General features: G+C 33.1%; 2 protein-coding genes across 5 annotated transcripts in view; one reads left to right on the forward strand and one right to left on the reverse strand.

The window, feature by feature from the left end:
* Positions 1 to 4981: 4981 nt before the first annotated feature.
* LOC110027867 (serine/threonine-protein kinase PBS1-like) lies at positions 4982 to 16343 on the forward strand. Its single transcript, XM_020729482.1, has 5 exons — positions 4982 to 5345; positions 5753 to 5958; positions 6381 to 6570; positions 9935 to 10326; positions 15607 to 16343. Exons 1-5 carry the CDS (start codon positions 5228 to 5230, stop codon positions 16072 to 16074), a joined length of 1374 nt encoding a protein of 457 aa, XP_020585141.1. The 5' UTR covers positions 4982 to 5227; the 3' UTR covers positions 16075 to 16343.
* A 1052-nt stretch (positions 16344 to 17395) lies between these two features.
* Positions 17396 to 22393, reverse strand: part of LOC110027870 (transportin MOS14) — an 87949-nt gene continuing 82951 nt past the window's right edge. For 3 of the 4 annotated variants that reach the window (XM_020729487.1, XM_020729488.1, XM_020729484.1), the window contains 2 exons: positions 20160 to 20595; positions 17396 to 17659 (listed from right to left, as the gene is read on the reverse strand). In XM_020729487.1, coding sequence (XP_020585146.1) covers positions 20371 to 20595 — 225 coding nt within the window. In that variant the 3' untranslated portion in view covers positions 17396 to 17659; positions 20160 to 20370. Of the gene's footprint in view, positions 17660 to 19934; positions 20596 to 22393 lie in introns of those variants that run through there. The other variant, XM_020729485.1, reaches the window with a different exon arrangement.

The raw sequence follows: 22393 nt of genomic DNA on the forward strand, positions 1-22393 counted from the left end.
CCAAGTACTGGAGCAATGCAAAATAAGTAAGGTGTAAAGATAACATAGAAATATTACTGGAGCAACACACCCCTTTGATTCATACATAGAAATATTACCACTGCCAGCTTGCCAAGTTCCAGCTTGCTAAGTACATAGAAATATTACTAATAAACAGTAAAGGAAGGCTGCCGAATATCTGAAGGTTCGACTTCAGCAAACCCAAGCAAAACAACCATCAGAGTTCCCAAAACCCGGCTCCATCAAACCAAAGTAAAAAAAATAACAAAACTATCAATTTCAAGGTTCAGCTTCAACAAACCAAACCAAAGGAAACCCCTCTACTTTGAAGGTTCAGCAATTTCAAGGTTCAGCTTCAACAAACCAAACCAAAATGTTTAAATCCACAAAATCCATTTAACACAACCATATAAATAACCAAGTTGATGAGTTCAAACCAATATTCAAGAAACTAGCCAAACCGAGAAGCAATTATATCATATGAGTAGCAAAATTGATAACATAGTTCTTAAGAGGCTATAAAAAATAGAATTCAGCCTTTCTCAAATGAACACAGAGCATGTATTTCTTAAATAATTGAGATAAAATATTGGTGAATCAACAACCATGGTGAGATAAAAGTGCTTCTACAGTAATTGAGCCAACAATCATGTATTCATTTCGGAAATGACCAGGTTCTCCAAAAAAAAAAAAACCATGAATAATATGAGATAAAATATTGGCTCCTTAAAAGAAACATATCTCATGGATCCATTCACTAAGAGCCAAGAAGATGCTTTCGCAATCCATACGGGTCAGAACAAGCATAAAATCCTCATATGATTTAAACCGATTGAAAGAATACAAGAGAAAGTTAGGTGAATCAACAAATTCACCCCATTAAATATAACTCATACATTCACTGACCCCTAATCAAGGAAGATATAACAATGAATTCTTCCTTACAATAATCCAACTCTCATGAAGAATATAATGATCAATTTTCACCATAAAACAGCCATATCGACAAGGAAAAAGGTTGTGTATGCTATATATGTAATCCTTTTATATTCATGAAAGGAATAATCAAACTAAAATGTATAACCCGATGATTTGAAATCGTAAAGAATTTTTAAACTATCTGATTCATGTATAACTCGATGCTATATATGTATATCCTTTTTCGAATGGTACTTCCAAAACGACAATCTTCCATTAACAGATGCATACATGCTTAAACCACAAAACAATCTCTAATGTAAAACTGCATAAGATTGGCGCAGTTATCATGGATTTCGGAAGGTTCGGCTTCAACAAACCCAAGCAAAACAATCATCAGATTTCCAAAAACCCGGCTCCATCAAACCAAAGTAAAAATAATAAAAAAAACTATCAATTTCAAGGTTCAGCTTCAACAAACCAAACCAAAGGAAACTCCTATAGTTTGAAGGTTCAACAAATAAAAATGTTTCTAGCAATCAAACAAAATCCCAAGAAATATTCAAGAAACTAGCCAAACCGAGAAGCAACTATTTCAAATGAGGAGCAAAATAGATAACATAGCTCTTAAGAGGCTATAAAGAATAGAAATCAGTATTTCTCAAATGAACACAGAGCATATAATTCTAAGGTTATAAGTGCTTCTACAGTAATTGATCCAACAACAGTGTAATTGCTTCAACAGTGTTTCTACAAAACAATCTCTAATGTAACACTGCATACATGCTTAAATGGGCGCTAGATCTGCAACTTGGATGGACAATGCCAATTTGATCGCAAATCTAAGGGCTCGATTCAGGTAAGAATCGTTAATAAGCTACAGATCCAGATAAAAAATGAAGTATTTTTTCGTGTGCCAAAAGATCAAACTAAGAAAAAGCCATACTTTGTTAATAAGCTACAGATCCACCACAGGAAAGAAGGAGAAAGGAAAAATGGCAGAAACAGGAAAGAGGTGAGAATGAGAAAATATTAGGAGCCGCAAAACGCACATTCTTCCTTAGATCGACAAATAGAAGAAGAAAATGGCTCTTCTTACCTTAGCTCTGTCGGTCGAGGGACGACGAAAGAGGAGAAGGAGAAGGGGACGCGAGGGAAGCAGAGAGGAATCACCTAGGGTAGACGCGGGGAAGCAGCGGGAAATCACCGAGGGTAGACGCGGGGTAAAGGGTAAAAATTTTGGTCGAAAGCGGGAGACGTGATAGTGATGTCGCGGCCCGCTTCCGCCTCCTGAATGCCCGAAGTCGCTAACCAAACAGATAACTTTTGCGAAAAGCTGCGGCAAATGACCGCGCCGCACCTAAAAAGCGCTCCCAAACAGAGACTTAGTCTTTTGGCAATTAACTTTCCCACCAGCCTGACAGGACATCCCATATTGATTCCCCTTGATGATAGAATGTTTTTTAATGATTTGAGAATCTTAATAACCTTAAAATTAAGAGATCTTTAATTCTTTGGATTCCTCTTGTCGAGACGCTCAATTTGACTATAAATATATCAAATTTGGAGTTCATTTGATCATTCAATTGACGATTCAAAGCCGATAAATGTGTTTTAATGACTCATCTGGGTTTGAGTGGACTTGAATTGAACCAATATTATTACTTTTATTGTGTTCTTCTTATTGAGGCAGTTAATTATAAGCTTTGTTGCAATCAGAGTCCTGGGTGATCTTGAATTTAAAAATAAAGAATTTCTTGTTCAAAAATATCTCGAAATTCATGTTAGATGATAAAAAATAAAACACTAAGATGTTGGATAAAACAGACTTTGTTAGGATTCAATTTTACTTTATTTTATTTTTTTTTAGAACATATTTATTTGGTTCGACTTTAACATATATATATATATATATATATATATATATTATATATTCAAAAAATTAATTAATATATTTTAAAAACACTCCACAAAATTTAGATAATTTGATTTTTTTTTTCTTAAAAATATATCTTAATCAAACATATCAAATATATTTTATTTCAAATCAAAACATAAATAAATAAATAAATAAATAATAATTAAAATAGACAATAAAAAATAAAAGTGATCTCAAACGGCACCTTAATTATCTCATGAACCAATTTGGTCTTTCCTCTTTAGTATATTAATAATCAAATTGATATATGATGAATTATAAAGTATAGTGTGATAAAACTCTATTATAGAAATATAAGGAAAAAAAAAAACAATATATTTTATTGATATTTGATCTGACTTGCGTATTGGACTAATCTAGCTTAGTTAATGAAATTTCAAGTCTACCCTTGATGTAATAAATGTATAAATAAATGAAAAAAACTTAAACAATAAGCATGAATGTTTGTAAGGACTTGAATAATTTCTAGTTGTCCAATCCTTTAATGGAATGTAGTAGCTAATGCTAGTATCAAAATATGTGTTATTGTCTTCTTTTTATAAATGATGTATTTGTATTTTGCTCAGGATTGCGTGGAGGAATATTCTCGTCGTCCGAACGTCAGAGATAGATTCAGAATTTTTTCGTGTTGTATTAAGACAGGAGAATCCTTGTACTTGCCCCACCTGTTGTACATCAGCAAATTTGTCATTACTACATCCTTCCAAACGCTATCGAACTCCGTTATTATCATTCGGTCGCTATTACACAACCTCCTCCCTGTGAACTAAGATTCCCAAATGCCTTCTAGAAGCTCTAGAATGAGTGGCATGAACCAAAGCCATTTTTATATCATAAGATTTTCATAAATATATATATATATATATATAAGAAAATTTTAATTTTTAGTAAATATAAAAAAAAGTGGTTAAAATAAATAGGATAATAATTGCTATTAATAGGTTTTAATGGTTTGTGATTGAAAATTTGGAACACCTTAGATTCCACATGGTCAAAGCTATTGTGGCAAGTGAAATTGAACAAGTTAGTGGGTACCCAAAAAGTGTAAGTTGGTGGAGACTCACTGAGTTTAAAGAGTGTTTATTAATGGGCTCAAAATTACATTTTTGTGATTTTTGAATATTTCCTATTATATAGATTCAAATATGACCAAGATACAACTTGTCTGGCGTTATGCAAGTGCTTGCAATTAAATAATTATATTCCCTTAAAAAAATCACATCGACATGTGATGCATTTTGTAGTAATAACAAAATTTGATTTTTTTAAGGGAATATAGTTATATACATATAAATATTTTGTTATAAAATTTATGTAACTTTATATAAGTAAATATTCTATGTCCAAAAAAAAAAGAAAAATAACTTAATTGAGCTATTTTTTTGCAAAAATTAAGTACGAAAATATGACATTGAAAAATCAATTTTAGAATCATGACCCTTAATAACATTACAAAATTAATTATCCCATAATACTAACTTACAAGAAGATTCATTAGAAATCATATATATGGATTTGTTTTTCATTTTTTTTCTTTTTGCAGAACATCTGTGCTAAATTAATCGCAAACACATACACACGACATATGTAAGGCTTTGAACCCAAGAGCTCTTAGTTGAAAGACCTAGCACTCAATCACCAAATCAAGTTTGGCTGCATATATGTCTGTAGGTGTGTCAGTTTAGGTCCGGCCCGAACCGGGTCAACCCGAATCTGACTCGAATAAGAAACGGGTCAAATTTTCTAACCCGAACCTGACTCGAAAACTATTCAGGTCAATCTGAATCCTGATTTTTTCGAGTCGAGTTCGAATTGTATTGAAGTGTTAGGGTCAATTTTTGACACCCCTATATGTTTCAGTTGGTTTAATGTGTGAGTGAGGGAGAGAGAGAAGAGTTTAAATGCATATATAATATCTTGAATATGTATGGAGAAATGAACATAAATATAAAAGTTTTGAGGAGAGAGAAAGTATGTAGGAGAAGAAATTTTTTGGTAAGTGATATATCACTCTATAAATTTGTAGTGGGCCATAGCCCACCAGCCCATTAAATTAATGGTACAATGATACACATGCACCTCCATTATTGATAAATAAAGCCCATAGGGCTAGCCTTAGCAACCCCTACTAACACTACTAACTTAGCATAGAATTTTACGCGGAGGCCGGCTAGACGTCTTCACTCTTCACATCACCTGAAACTGCTTCCATGGCTTCCTTCTCCTCCGCAGCTATAATCTGTCGGATCAGGTTGGATTGATCTGAAACAGGCAAGATTTCACCATGGCTGCAGCTCAGTTCGCTTGCAGAATGTGATCGGTGTGCTTGATTGATCAGAAGTTGTTCCCGGTTCTGATTTGGTTGGGGAGATGGGATGTTTCCCTTGCTTCGGATCGGAGGTGGTGGATTTCCATGCACGTGATGAGGGGGATGCGAAGAAGGAAGAAAAACCTATGGTGGCTCCCCGTGTGAGAAGGCTATCTTCCGGTATGTTTGAATCCTTGATCCTATTGTTAAGATTTATCAATGGGTGGATCTGGATTTGTTGGCGATGTTATTTTGCTCGTTTTAGATTGATCTGATTTGTTTGTTTCCGGTGAATTTTTTTTTATTCGATGAATTGTGGTTTGAGTTGGGCCAAGTTATCTGATTATGTTTTATAAAATCAGTTTTGAGTGGATTCTCTGGTGGTTTTGCTGGGTCTAGTTGGTTAATCTTGTCGGTTTGGTCGCATGGATCTATACATCATTGCTTATGCGCAATCATTGCATGCGCTTGTTGAGGAGTGTGATTTAAATTCCATTTAGGAGAATACGGAATGCTGATGTTTGTCTTGGATTCTTTATTCAGCGGAACATAAAGGGAGGCTAATTTTGGTTGGCATTAATTTGCAGGATCCGATAGGTTTAGGACCCGAAGCAATTTAGGGAGTAAAAGGGAGACATTAACTGTGAAGGATGGGTCTGGTGTGGCTATATCTGCTCAAACATTTACATTCAGGGAGCTTGCAGCTGCAACTAAGAATTTTAAGCCTGAGTGCTTCTTGGGTGAAGGGGGGTTTGGCCGAGTTTATAAAGGTTATTTGGAGAGCACAGGACAGGTGACATGTTTTTCATTTACTAAGAATTGGGTTGTATGCAACTAAATTATTATTTGTTTTGCATAGATTTGATATTCTAGTTTAATATTAGGAAAATTTACATACATAGTATAGCGCTTTGGTGCTTTAAACCTATGGATGAAAATGTGTATTTTACTTTTAGAAAGTGGTAATGGTGCTATCTTTGTTGTGATATTAAAGATTTGAGTTCTATGTGTGTAAATATGAAAGCTTAGGTGTGAGATATGTTAATGCATTAGAATTGTGTGCTATCTATGTAAATGCCTAAGTTTGAATAATTATATTAGTGCGATATATACAATTGACAAAGGCTAATGGTGAGGAAATTTTGTCTCAAAACTTTCAATTTTACTTCCAGTATGTTACTTGGATTGATGAATTTATTTTTTGTTGTGTTGCAGACAGTAGCTGTAAAGCAGTTGGACAAGGATGGGCTACAAGGAAATAGAGAATTCCTTGTGGAGGTCCTCATGCTTAGTTTGTTACACCATCCAAACCTTGTTAGTTTAATTGGTTATTGTGCTGATGGAGATCAACGACTTCTTGTATATGAGTTTATGCCACTAGGATCTCTAGAAGATCATTTACATGGTAAGATTATTAAATTTCCATCTATATTAAAAAAATTTCTTTCTTCACCTTATTGAGTGTTGCACGAGGTGCTAATATTATTATTATTATTTTTTTGGCATAAGTCCTAACCGCTTTACCTTTAATCTCTCCAAAATAATTTTATCTATTTCTCATTGTGCCTATCTATCATCTATTACACATGGTTAAATCATGTAAGTTTATTTTTCACAATCTTATACATAATTATTTAAGAATTGTCTGTGCTGTCCTTCTATTATCTATGTGCTTATCACACACACACACATATATTCAATTTTGAGCTTTTAATATTTTAGTTTTTTTGTTCTTTAATCCTACCAAGTAGGTTTTCTACGGTCCGTCATTCTTCATCCTCGGCACTTTTTTTTCGTTAGAATTGGGCATTATTTCAGTTAATTAATTTGATTTTGTGGGTCAATATGATAATAACAATTATTATCAATAACACAGAGTATGAGGCAATTTTCGTTAGTTTTCGGTGGAACATGCTTTGGCATATTTTAGGTGGAACATGCTTTTTCAAGTTTGGAAGGTAATTTTGGGAAAATTTGTTTTGCAAATATGTATATGTAATCATAAATGAATCTATTTAAGTGTGAAGAAGTCTATCAAAATAAATATATAATATACATTATATGTGATACGATGGTAGAATTTAATTGCTAAGAATTTGTCAGCCATTTTTGGTATGCCATTAACATATGGAAGATGGAACCTTATAATATAATCAAACTTGATGTGAGATACGAATGTTAGTTCATTATGAAGGTTTTTAGTAGCAATGTAAAGGTCTAGAACCTATGGGTTGAGATGGGAGATTCAATTCTTTTTAATGGAAACATAAATATTGGGATTCTCAACTAAGTAGAGAAGAAGCATTTTTGTACAAATTTAAGAATGAAAGAGATGTTCAAAATTGCAATAATTATATGTAATCAATTTTGCAAGAATGAATGAAACTATGAGAGAAGCAAGTGTCATAAGAAAAATAATGCTGTAATCAAGAAATCGGGTTTTTATGCTCTATTAAATCCGATAATTATATGTAATCAATTTTGGAAGAATGAATGAAGCTATGAGAGAAGCGAGTGTCATAAGCAAAATAATGCCGGAATCAAGAAATCGGGTTTTTATGCTCTATTAAATCCACAATGGAAGTTTTTTTTTTAATTTTTTTAATTTTTTTAATTTTTAAGCTCTTTAATGGATAAATATAGTAAGCAAATAAGACACATTCAAATTCTTTTTTAACCTTCAAAAAGTATAGACTCAATTAACATGCAATTGTTTTTGTGCGCATTAAGCAAAAAACACTTCATAAAATGCATGTTTAACTTATTAAAGTTTAGTTTAATAGATGTTTAACTTATTAAAGTTTAGTTTAATAGAGCACTAACCATAAAAAAGTATAGACTCAATTAACTTGCAATTGTTTTTGTGTGCATTAAGCAAAAAACACTTCATAAAATGTATGTTTAACTTATTAAAGTTTAGTTTAATAGAGCACTGATTAGAGTAAAGAACCTGTTATTGACCAAAGGGTCTCCATCATAGTATAATTATATTAAAGATTAAATTAAGTTTGCACATTTTCATATAACTAAAGGAGATATTTGCAAATTATATTTAATTTGAGACAGCTTATTATGTGATTTTTGCATATGATGTTAATTTGAGATACCTTAGCATATGCTATTTGCAAATGACAGTTTTTTAATATGTGAGATTTTTGCTAAAATAAGTGAAGAGTTGAAAAAATGGAGAAAGATTTTTGAAGTTAAGGGGATTCAGATTAGTAAAACAAAATTCGAGTATACAATATATTATTTTTAATGAAGTGGTATTAGTAATGATTAATCGATATTGTTGGAAGATCAAATGATATCTAGATATAGTTGGCTTAACTATCTTGTTTTTATCATATATAATTGGTGATATAGTTAATGATACAACTTTTATGATTAAATGTGAGTTGTTAAGGTGAACAAACTCTTTCGGAATACTATTTGATTAAGAAAATAATGTAAAAAAATTATAGATAAATTTGACACAATTGCATATCAAACTTTAGGAAAATTATAGATAAATTTGACACAATTGCATATCAATTATTCTGCAACCAATTTAAGTGTGGGCATTAAAAAATTCATTGATAGCCAAGCTTACTTATGGTACAAAATTAGAGTTTTAGGACGAAATATATAGAATTAGGAAGATAGATTTTGAAACTATCATTTTAGAGAGATTGTAGGGGTAGTATCCTGTTAAGATCAGATGGTGATGGTCAGACTTCTGTGGTTTTGGGCATAAACAGTATAATTAAATGATGTATCATCAAAATGGGTAGATAAAGTTTGTGAAAAATTTAGGAAGCAAAGTGATTGGCCAATGATAGAAGTCGTATAAAAATTACATAAAATTGAGTTAACACCAAATTGTAGTATTTAGAGTTATTTATTAATGAAAATTGTTTAAACTCTTCCAAGTAGTTGGGACTAGGTTAATGATGATGATGTGCACTATGGAAGTATTATTCTCCTAAGTGGTTTTGTTTATCTTTTTCTTTAGTTAACAAGTTTGATTCATACTCATTTTTAAGGTGCTTAGCATTTCCAATTATTCTTCTTTACGATGAGCCATGATTATTTGATATATGACAAATATGAATCACATATAATGCCTTGATATTTTAGTTAAATTTCTTTTATTAGTTTATTTAAGTCTTCATTTTACTTGTCATGAGCAATATGGTTTTTTTTAGTTGAGGATAAGTTAGATGTCTTATTTTATAATATATTTAATTATAAATTAAGGTGAAGAAGTCATGTAAAAACAAACTTTGATTATGAATTAAATGATGTTTGACATGTTTCTTCCCTCTTGTCGGGCAAGGTGTTTCATTAGTCTCTCTTCTCCTTCGCTTCCCAGTCCTATAATGAGTGCAGTCAATAACACTGTAAACAATGAGGTACTAAAATAAATAATAAGCTTCCTATTTGTTGTCTTCAAGTCTCCTTTGTTTTTGAAGTGAGACAAACTGGTGTTACCAAATTATATTTTTGTCTCACCCTTATAATTTAAAAAGTGCTTACTTCTTATTATAAATAGGAAACTAGCTGAATTCATGAATTTGAGATTCTCCAAAACCATCATATATACTCAGTTACCGAGGTATATTCTTACTTTGCTTTTTTTCTGCTCAGCACTGAAACCAGAAACCAGCTTTTCATTATTCAAGCTGAGATATAAATTTAATTTCCATTTAAAGTATTAGTAAATTCTTTACATTGTCGACCTGTTTAAAAAAAATTGAAAACCCAATTTAAATGACCATTTTGTGCAGATCTTCCACCTGATAAGGAGCCTCTGGACTGGAATACAAGAATGAAAGTTGCTGCAGGTGCAGCCAAAGGGTTGGAGTACCTCCACGATAAAGCAAACCCTCCTGTTATCTATCGAGACTTCAAATCTTCCAATATATTGTTGGATGAAGGTTTCCATCCAAAGCTCTCTGATTTCGGGCTCGCGAAGCTAGGTCCAGTTGGTGACCAGTCTCATGTTTCAACTAGAGTAATGGGGACATATGGTTATTGTGCTCCGGAGTATGCCATGACTGGGCAGTTAACAGTTAAATCTGATGTGTATAGCTTTGGAGTTGTTTTCCTAGAACTTATTACTGGAAGAAAATCTATTGACAGCAGCAGGGCACATGGAGAACAGAATCTTATTCCTTGGGTAAGTTTCCACAGCTAAAATTGTAGTCCTAGTGAGCTAATTTTGATTGATTATAATGCTTTTCTATTTCTAGATATAAATGATTATTTCTATAATGACTCAATTGAGGCAGTCCTGGGCAGATTACTAGATAGCTCATATACTTAATAGATTTTGGGAGTTATGAATTTTATTAGGAAAATTTACATATCTAACACTTACACTTCAGTTTTTACATACATGCCACCTTAATATGCAGGCAAATGTGTATTTCACTTTTTAAAACAGAACATGGTGGTATTTGATATGACATGAAGGTGGTATAAATGTCAAAAGTAAATTTTAGGTGCCACATTTTATTATACTGCAATTTGGGTAATTATCTACTATGATTGGTCTTGCAAACAAATGTCATTCAGTGGCTCATATTATTCCTTGGAAAGGGCTAATTTAAATCAATGAACGTATCTAATTATGTGGACTGGGAATTTTCCGCTGGATTAAAAACTGCTTCAGGTCAATTATCAAAATAATGTCTATGTTCCATTCTTGATATTCTTCATATGCCGAGCAAGTTGGAAAGGAACATCAATCACTTGAAGTTTCCATAAGCATGCAATAGTTCAAAAGTGGCTCAAAGCCTTCCCCTGGGCCTTTACCCTCTCGGAAAGCTTCGAATACACAAGCCAACTTCAGGAATTTAGCAAGGAAGGTTTACATAAATACCACTTAATTCCTATGTTTACAGATCTGGCACTTAAACTTCATTTTTTACATAGATGCCACCTTTCCTATGCATGAAAAAGGTGTAATTCACATTTTAAAAGTTAAAATAGTAGTATATTTAATGTGATATGAAGGATTTGGGTGGTATAAATGTAAAAATCAAAATTTAGGTGTTATATATGTAAATTTATAGGAATTGAGCGGCATGTATGTGAGTGCCCCTAAAATTATGTTGAGGTGTGGAGCCTGGAAGCACCCACAAAGCCGCATAAGGAAGCACCCAGAGAAGCGCACACCAAGTTGTTTTGGAGAGGCGTCAGAACCACGATTGTTTCGAGTGTAGTTACGTCGGACGTCAAGTAATGGTGTAGCTACGTTGCGGTCCCTCGTTTCAAGCTTAGGAAACAGTAAGAGTGAAATAATTTCTTACGCCCTTTTTTCTTGAAATAATTACGCATCTTTTGGGCATACCTACTTTGTCGGAACTATTTCTTTTGTTCGGACCTTAAGTCTTTGATTTGAAGCGGTGTCTCTTCTATCTCTCGCATGCGTTATTTCTCGACAGTTCTTTGTGTTAATTGTCGGGAGGGCTTTGAAGTTTTGCAAGTTTTAGTGATTGTAGAGAGAAAATTTGAGGGCTTTCTTTGATTCATAGTGGAATTTTGGTGTTGTGTATCACCGTGGTTTTTTTCTTCTTAAGTTTTTCCACGTTAAATCATGTCATACTTTTCTCATATTGTTTTGTTGTGCTTTTGCTCGATTTTTTTTTATTAAGGATTTCTTGAATTGGTGTTTTTATTTTCCTCAGTGTAGTTTGGATTGTGAACCAATTGAACCCCTAAGTAATTAATTCATCTCAACAAGTGGTATTAGAGCGGGGTGTTTGATTCTAGTGGGAGCAATGTTCGACAAAGCTAGGTACAAAGTGAAGTTCATTGGATCGAACTTCACATTCTGGAGGATGTAAGTAGAGGATTTGTTGTATTAGACAAAATTATATCTGCCAGTACAAGGAATCACCAACAAGCCTGAATCGATGACTATTGAGGAATGAGAAGTGCTGGATCGAACGACCCTTGGTTTGATCCGTTTGTCATTTTTCTCGTATGTTGCATTCAATATAGTGAACGAGAAAATCACGGTGAATCATATGAAGGCGTTGATAAGGGTGTATGAAAAATATTCTGTTTCAAATAAGATTTTTTTGATGAAGTGTTTATTCAATATAAAAATGTTTGAAGGGAGATCATTGGCAAAACACGTGAACAATTGCTACTGTAATTAGCCAATTATGTTTTGTGAAGATTAAATTTGATGATGAGGTCAGAACACTGTTAATTATGTTTTCATTTTTAGATAACTGAGATGATTCAGTCACGGCGGTGAGCAACTCTTATGCATATATAAAGTTCAACTTCAATGACATTGTGGGGTTGATGCTGGATGAAAAAGTTCGTTGAAAGGCAATGAACGATGAATTTTCAGGTTCTACATTAATGTTGATAATATGAGAATGAATTTGGATAGGAATACAGACATAAACAAATTGAAGTACGGAAGATAAGAATCTGGATCAAGCAGAGGAAATGTCAGAAGAGAATGTTAAAATTGCGGGAAGAAAGACATTTCAAGAAGGTCTGTAAAACTCCAAGAAAGAATTTTCTCTACAAATGTTTCCACTGATAAATTCCAAGATGACTCCCTAGTGTATACTTATTCAGTATTAAATCTTGAATAATAGATTCATGCACCTCTTTTCATGCATGCCTCAATAAAAATATATTTAAAATTATACTCTGAGTGATCTAGGGATGATTTATTTGAGAGATAAAAAGACCTGTAATATTGTGCAAAATAGTGATGTAGATATCATGTTGTCAAATGGAATAATCTGTAAGTCAGTGAAGTCAGACATGTTCTAAGTTTGAAGAAAAATCCGATCTCTGTGAGCTAGCTGACAAAGTTAGGGTACGTGATTACTTTCACAGACGACTCGTGGAAGGTGAACAAGTGGGTAGTGGCGATGGCTCGGGGCAATATTGAAGGCTCTCTTTACCTGATCAATGAAATGGTACATTTTATTGATGTTGTAGGAACTAAGGTGGATGCAGGTCTATGACACAAGTTTAACCAAATGAGCGAGAAATGTATGAAGTCTCTATTTTTAAGAATAAACTTGAGGGTTCGAAATTTGCATATTAGGATTTATGTGAAGATTGTATATATGTCAAACAGAAAATTTCTTTCTTCAAAGGTGGGTCAATGATGAAGTCAAAGAAACTGAAGTTAGTGAATACTGGGGTATGAGGTCATACTCCAGCTCAGTCCATTAGAGGTCCACAATTTTATGATATTTATTGAAGATCATATCTGAAATGTATGTGTTTACTTCTTAAAATAAAAGTTTCATGTATTTATAGTATTTAATAAGTTGAAGGTCATGGTAGATAATAGGACATGTTTGAAGCTGAAGTGTATCGTATCAGATAATAAGGAAGAGTATTTTGATCAAAGGTTCATGAATTACTATGCTTTAGAGATCAGACATGAGTTCAATGTTCCAAAAGCTTCACAGCAGAACGGAGTAGTCGAGCGCATGAATAGAACCATCACAAAGCGTGTTAGAAGTATAAGGTTGCATGTATACTTTCTGAGGCAATTCTAGGCAGAAACAGTGAATATTGTTTGTTTGATTAATCGTGGTCCGTAAATATTTTTGAGGCAAGACTTACCTGAAGAAATCTGGAGTGACAAAGAGGTAAATATATCTCACTTGAAGGTATTTGGGTGATGCATATGTACATATTGATGCAGAATCCCGGAATATGTTTGACTTAAAATCTGTTAAGTGCACTTTTATTCAGTTTGACTCGAAGATTTTTTGGTACAATTTTGGGACTATCAAAATAAATAATTTATTAGGAGCAGAGATATTTATTTCAATGAAATGAAGATATACAAAGACAGAATAATAACTCCGAATTATCTGTCAGTTACTTTTGAAAAGTCCAAATATGTTGAGATCATGGAGGTAGAGAAAGAAACACTCAATTAGATGAATCATAGGAGTTTCTCAGTCATATGTTACTTAAGAGGTTCAATTGAATGATACGATCAGTACAGATGTATTCTATTTCTTTGTACTATTTGTTGATAATGATAACTGTAAATCAAAGTGCTATGAGAAGACCACTTAAGTTGAAAATTCAAAGTAGTGGGAGTGTGCCATTAATGATGAAATGTAGTCTTTAGAGTGAAATTAGACCTGAGATTTGATGGTATTACTAGATTTCAAAATAACACTACATGGGAAGTGAGTTTATAGGCTAAAAAATGAGTCAAATGGTAACTAACGCTACAAGACAAAACTTATTGTGAAAGGGTTTCAGCAGAAAGGAGTGAACAGTACTGATATTTTTTCATTTGCTCAAAATAAGATCGTTAACAACCCTACATATCTACACCAAGCACCGGCATTGCTAAGCCACAGTCCCTCGTTCCATGCTTACAAATAGTGAGCACAAAATATTTACGCCTCTTTTGGGCATGCTTACGTCGTCGGGACGGTTTCTCCTGTTCTGTTCTCAAGTCCTCGATTCAAAGCGTCTCTCTTTTATCTCTCCCCTGCGGCGTTTCTCGACAGGAGTTTTTCGTGAAGGTAAATTATCGAAAGGGTGATTTCAAAACAAGAGTCTTCTCTTGTGACATCGAGAGGAAGGTTTAGAGCGAATATCTATAAGATCCAATGATTATAGAGAAAAGATCTAATTGTGTATCTATGCACATTTCTCCCATTCATAGTGGAATTTTGGTACGGCGTGGCTCCATGATTTTTACCCGTTCTCGAATTTTTCCAAGTTAAATACCTGTGTGCTTTTCTTGGATTATTTTATTGTGCTTTTGTTCGATATTTTTCTTATTCCAAATTTCTCGAATCAGTGTTTCTATCTTCCGCGTTGTGATTTTGATTGTGAACCAATTGAACCCTAACGGATTATTTTATTGTGCTTTTGTTCGATATTTTTCTTATTCCAAATTTCTCGAATCAGTGTTTCTATCTTCCGCGTTGTGATTTTGATTGTGAACCAATTGAACCCTAACTAATTAATCCATCCCAACAAATTATATCTGGCTGAACTAGGAAAGGATCTCATTAATGCCACTCGGTTGTTTTTTTCTACACTCATATAGATAACCAATTTCACTCTACTTGCTAAATACCAAAAGTTTTGCTGTAGCGGATTTATCTAAAATAGCCTTAACTCTCTGCATTTTATCTATATAATATAACTAAGTCTTCATCCTAACTCTGGAGAATTTTAGCCCATGCAAGCAGTTTTCATGAAATTTCAAAAGTTTTGTTTAGTTTCTTAAAGCAGTGAGGCCTCTAGAACTAGATGAGGGTGGAGGAAGCTATTTAGAGAAACATCTAGATGGTGGTAGGGATTAGTTTGTTCATGTTAACATTGGACCAGCTTGATGCATCCATAGTTTTTTATTCATTGTTTTTAGTATTATTGCATGATGCTCTACCTTGTGTTTTCTCATAATACCATAACTGAGAGATTCCTGCAGGCTCGGCCGATGTTCAGTGATCGAAGAAAGCTCTCTAAACTCGCCGATCCTCGGCTCCAAGGCCGGTATCCGATGCGAGGGCTCTACCAAGCACTAGCTGTGGCCTCCATGTGCATCCAGGAAGAAGCAGCCGCTCGCCCGCTCATCGCCGATGTTGTAACTGCACTATCTTATCTTGCATCCCAAACATCCAGCCACCACCCTGAGGACCAGCGAAGCCGTGGGTCGAGGGATCGAGAAAGTCAGGAGGATGGGGGCAAATGGGATGCCTATGCCCTCGAAAAAGGCGATTCTCCGAGAGAGATTGCTAACATAATGAACAAGGAAGTCGACCGGGATAGAGCGGTGTCTGAGGCGATGATGTGGGGAGCAAACTGGAGGGAGAAACAACGTGCCGCAACCTCCAGCGGCGCTGCTGCCGCCGCCGCCAATCAGGTAACCTTTGATACATTGAATGTGAATGAATAGAGAAATTTGCATTCTTGAATTTACAGATTGATCTAGGAGGTTAGATTATGTGAAAGCCTTTCTGTGTTTTTTAGTTTATGGAAAGGGGAAGGAGCTGGGAAAGGGGGATGATGGGAGATAGGGTTTGGTCTGTATTTTGCAAATAAATGAGGTGAGGTTTGTGGTGCAAAAATGATCTTTTGTTGGTAGTGTGTGATGGGAATTTTTGTGGTGAGGAAAAATCAATGATATATTTCATTTTGGCCCTTGAAATTAAATGTTTTTATTATTATTTTTATTTTTTCTTTTGATTTTAGTGATATAAGTAGTTGGATTGAAAAGGGGATAATTACATGCAAGGACCTGAAATATTATTATTTACAAAATCTAGCGTCCAGTTGATATTTTGGTACTATATAATTGATGTATTTATGAATGTCACGATCAAATCATTGAGAATTTAATAAAAATGAAAAATACGGGCTGTGATTTGATTTATGGATGAAAGGGTTAGATTTGTAAATAGTAATCTTTCAAGTGCTATGTATGCAAAAAAGTGGTGAATCAAGGGGAAAAGAAAGGGATGTGCAACCATTTATGTGCATATTAATAAGGTATTATAATATTATTTAAAGATCAGAGTTCTTATTTGAGATATTATTTAACCTAAAATTTTATTTCATCAGTTGAGGCATGAATTTAAATAAATAAAAAAAAAGCATTTAAATATTTTATTGATGAAATTTAGAAGGTGAAAATTATTATCTAATATATATTATTCCTTGTATTTGAAAATATGAGCAATAAAACAATTATAATTTAACAAAAAAATTATTATGAAAAAAAATAGTTATTTATTTTTTATACAATTATATATTTATGTTATTAAATTAATTTTAGAAATATTTAAGTTTTTTTTTAAATTTTTTTTTAAATTTGCATGATATTGATGAAATAATAATTGAATTGTGGTAAAATTCTTATTTTGAATATATATATATATATATAGTACCTTGGAATTATTGTGGCGATAACAGGTGATAATACCTTGTTTAAAATACATCCACTAACGCTTAAGACGAATTATTAAAAAGAAAAAAAAATTATAAATATTTTTAAAACATCAGCAGTGAACAAGATGAAATGGCTACTAATCTTTAATTTTTAAAACATTAGCATTCATTTATGTCATTTTTAAATGGTTTCACTAGCTATATTCATATTATCTAAGGGTGAATTTGGGGCTTCTGTTGTTTGACGATATTTGTAGTCATTTTCATCAATGAGTTCACCCTGATGTGGAAATACTAGCCGATTGTCTCTGCAGAGTGCTGGAAAAGCTCAGAGCAGCACGAATGAACTCATTGTGAGAAATAATGAAAAGCGTGATGGCTGGACTTCTCGGGATGTAAATTGCAAAGATCCATGCAAACCGTATTTGGATTGCAATTCATACAGTAAATCGCAGAAAATAGCAGATGGCATTGACACAAGGTGTCTTACAAAAATTTCTTTAGTAATACTCATTAATTAGACAAATTGTGCAGGTAAGATCGTTACTTGCTCAACAATCTCTATAACCTCCTCATTTGGTGGCTCCATTTCTCTGAAAGAATCATGTTTAGCTTATTTCAAAAGAACATGTTATTCTCATAGCAGGAAAATACTTACGTTGTGTGTAATGAAAGTAGGTTTAAGTATGAAAATCCACAAATACTTAAACACCAAAATAGTTCGCACAAGCTAGATTTCAAAATAAAAATGTAAAATATTATACAAACTCAATTTGATGTAGTATAAACATTTAAAAAAACAAATGTGCATGCTATCTGACTAATCTAAATCTCTAAAAAATGTGAAATATTATACTAACTCAATCTGATAAGTAGCTAATATGTTCGTCGGTTCTCGTATCCTATAATCATCTACTAGGTGGAAAGGATTCTAGAGGTGACCCCTACAGTGCATAAGGTGACTCCCACCATGTAGCACTTTGTCCCATTAAGGGTTCAAGAAGTGGCTCCATGACATAGTACTTTGTTTTGTATGACATTTAGTTCTCATTTCTACTGGTGCACTTTTCTGATACCAGTCATGACAGTTTGAACTCTCACACATCAATGTATTATTCACTTTGGCCTATTGGCCTCACTGTCTTACTCTGCTGGTGCAACTTCCCAGAAGGCTGCCCATCCTAGTTTTGCTCCAGCCTAAGAGCACTTAACTTGAAGTTTCAATTGAAATTTCAACATTAAACCAAAAAGTGTCTTGATGTTTAAGAATGAAATTTAATTCTACTTAAGGAGTTTCACACTAACCATTAAGGTCAGAATTCATTATCCTGACCATCTTTAAGATTAGAATTGTAATCCCAACCATAAAAAATTAGGCTAATATATCAAGTAGGACAACCATCGCGCCAATAGAAACACATTTTGACTTTCTAACACAATGATATAACCTAATTTTTAGGCTGCCTAAAATTAGAGTTATAAGTCCAAATCTTTCCAATAAATTAACTCCAACTCTATATAACGATTCCTCCAAATTTTATCATTGATTGTTCATAGAATGGGCAATTTGGGTTAGATGCCTTAATCATGAAGGCCTCTCTGTGCTCAAAGTATTCTTTTGAGTCAAATAAACTATAACCTAAAACTTGAGTAACTTAGAGCTCTCTTTCTTAAGAAAAATTAAGTATATAATATAATTTTATCTATCATATGACCTAATCATCTCAACAATAAAAGATAGACCTAGAATTTTTATTGAATCAAATCTTTAATCTAGACTACAACATTAAATGATGATATGAGGTACTAAGCACATATCCACTCATATAATTTAATGCACTATCTCGTAAAATCAATAATTCAGTCTTAAATCATTAAATTAGCCAAGTTATACCTCTGAGCCAAAGGTATTACTTCTTGATTACAATTAATCATGCTTCTAATCTTATAACAAAATATGATATAATTTATTTAAGCCATGCCATCGAACCCTCAATGATCTCTTACTTCAACCACAATTATTCTTACTAGTATCTCAAAGATCTTCTTAATTCAAAATTCAATATTTGATCCTCACCATAAGAGGGTGTATATCCTCCAACACACTATCATTTTACCTTAGAAAATCTATTACACATGGCTGCTAATTGTACCCTTTCTTTTGTTAATGGTTGATTAAATTAATCATCCATTATTATAAACAAACTCCTAATCACTATCAATAATATAATTAACTCCTTAATTGATTGTTTAATGATTACTCCTAAAATATAATTAATCACATAGGCTTACAATTCTAAGAAACATTGACCTTTACTAATTAAAATAATCTTTATTTATTTCACTGTATAGGACAATTTATGAAACCTCTTTTCCATTCATCGTTCGAAAGTAAACAACTTTTCATGTTCTAATAAAAACCCCATAGATTTATAATGACCACTTCAAAAAGATTTAAATTTTATGGCATAGTGATCATGGTCATGTTCTATAATAAATTGCAAAAATCTATTTCGCATGAGTCACCTAAAGATCAAGTCCTGAGTTTTCCATCCTACTTCGTGATTAGAAGCATGCAAAAAGATAATTGTTTTTGTAATAACAATCAATAAAATAGAGAGATCCAACTTTTGGATGTCATGTTCAAGACCAACAAAATGGGCATTTGGCCTATCAGGTTTCAAGTTAGATGCCTTCTAGTCAAATTAAATGGGCATATAGCTTTCTAGTCAAGTTAGATGCATGAAAATGTGTATTTCACATAAAGTAATGATATTTTTGATGTGATATGAAATATTTGAGGGCTGTAATTGTAAAAAAGCAAAGTTTTGGGTGTTAGATATGTAAATACATAAGAACTGGGTTGTATGTATGTAAATGAACCTAAGAAAATTGTCCCAAATAGACCATGTTATGGCTCAAGGTACTAGAGAAAGTTGAAACAAGTCTTCTATATACAAGTTAAAATAATATTGAAGGAAGCAAGATAAACAATACAGTTGTTAAAATTTTCAACAATTTTATTAAATAATTATGACTTTTCGTCAATAAACAATAATATAATGTTGAATAGTTCAGTAGTAGAATACATACCTTGAGCTCTCATCTTGGCGTGACTTCTAAGCAACAGGATGAGAACCATATATCTACAATGTCCACCTTATTAAACAAATTGTGAAGCAACAAACTAGCTTTACATAAACAACCCTCCAGGAAGAACAGCTGCTTTGCTCCAAAAATTTGAGCCAGAATAATGCAATAATAAGAAAAGATGAGGTTAGAATTGCAGATAATGAAGGGTGGATTAGGATGGTTCCGAAAAATTGCGACGGGAATCGGCAAAATCTCTGATGATACGTTTCAGTGTTCTTCCACCCTGTCCCTGCATGTGGCCATGATCTATCAGGGCATCATCAGAAGTTTTGCTTGCAAGATAATCTGATGCTGCGCTTGCCAGAGCATTCAGCCACAGTGGTATTAGGGTTTCAGCTTCTCCTAGTCTGAGATACTCTGGGGGGAGAGTTTGGACCTGTCAAACAGATATATGTGTCAGTTATTAATAAAACAGATCATAGAAAAAATAAATTTAAATAAATAGCACTCAAAACGTTGTTATTTACAAATCTAGAACCCTCTTTCATCCGCTTTCAAAATCTCACTCAAATATCAAAATTCACAATTAAGTCCAAACCTATGTTCTTCATTTTGACAAATTTCAAATGGTGTAATTATGGGATGCATAAATACACCGACTCGATAGTTAAACAACAACAACAAGTCTTTATCCCACTAAGTGGGGCCAACAATCAAATCCTTTTTCTCCATTGTGTCCTATTGAGTGTCATATTTTCATCTAATTCAAATAAATTAAGATCATTTTTTCTACAATATTGCCAAATCTTTTTAGGTCTACCTGTGCTTTCTTAACATAAGTTGAATCTAAATATCTACCCTCCAACCGGATTATCAAATGGTCGACGTTTAATGGCCAAACCATCTAAGACGACACTCTCTAATCTTGTATGCACTAGAGCAACACCAACTCTTTCACGATACATTCGTTTTGCATTTTGTCTCTAAGTGTCACGCCACTCATCCACCTAAGCATTCTCATCTCATCAACACTTAATTTTCTTCTATGCTTCTCTTTTAAAAGCCAACATTCTGTGTCATAAAGCTTTGCAGGTCTCACGACCATCTTATAAAATTTTCATTTTTAAGTTTAAGCAATACTTCTCTATCACACAATTGGACTGCTGCATTCCTCCACTTCAACCAACCAACCTGAATTCTACTAATAACATCCACATCTATATCACCATCTATATCACCCACATCTATATCACTATCACTTTGAATAATCGGCCGGAGATATCTACAACATTCACACCTTTTCGTAATAGTTCAAGGGGAAAAAAGAAAGAACCGGGCACTAGTTTTATAAATAATAGAGTTTCGAGTGATATGCATGTATTTATGTAAAAAAAATAAATAAATAGAGTTTGCCAAGGTATTTGACAACAAATTCAGGGATTATAATAATCTTTTTTTTATTTGTCATACTACAGAATTGGGTATTAGTTTTATAAATAGCAAAGTTTCAAGTGATATGCATGTCTTATCCCAAAAAAAATAAAAAACCTTGAGTTTGCCATGTATCAGATAAGTGAGTCTTGGCAAGCAGAACAGTGAAGCCACCATTTTAAAATTACATTTTGAGAAACTTTTTAGAGAGGTGTACAGATGTTCAGAGCTAATATGCAGCAACTAAATTTAAACATTCATTTTCTTTTTTTTTTTTCCCCTTATATAAATGCGTGATTAGGGAGAGAGAACTGAGCAGAGTGTTTTCACAGAAAAGTGGGGAAATTTTTATTTTTTATAGGCTGACGATGGTGATGATAATACAGAGTAATGGTCACTAATAGCTCCTCTTTCATATGAAAAATGTCAGAAAATCAAAGAGCACTTCCTAGTTTAAAAATAAAAACCGTTACTGTTCGTAGAGAATCCTGGCCTGGTCATAGGTCATAACAGAAAAAACTGAACATATTCTGCTGAGATTTGAAATGGAATTGGACAATTACATACTACCACTCAATTCCTATGTATTGACATATCAATTGACTAAACTTCAACTTTTTAAATACACGCCACCTTATCTACGTATGAAAAGGTGTATTTCACTTTTTAGAAATTAAAATACTAGTATTTTTATGTAATACAAAAGATTAGTGTGATATAGAAGTAAGAAAAGTAAAGTTTAGGACTTAGATATGTATACACAGGAATTGGGTATATATATATATATATATATATATATATGT

This window comes from Phalaenopsis equestris, unplaced genomic scaffold (genome assembly GCF_001263595.1).
Source record: "Phalaenopsis equestris unplaced genomic scaffold, ASM126359v1 Scaffold000457, whole genome shotgun sequence".
Taxonomy (NCBI): domain Eukaryota; kingdom Viridiplantae; phylum Streptophyta; class Magnoliopsida; order Asparagales; family Orchidaceae; genus Phalaenopsis; species Phalaenopsis equestris.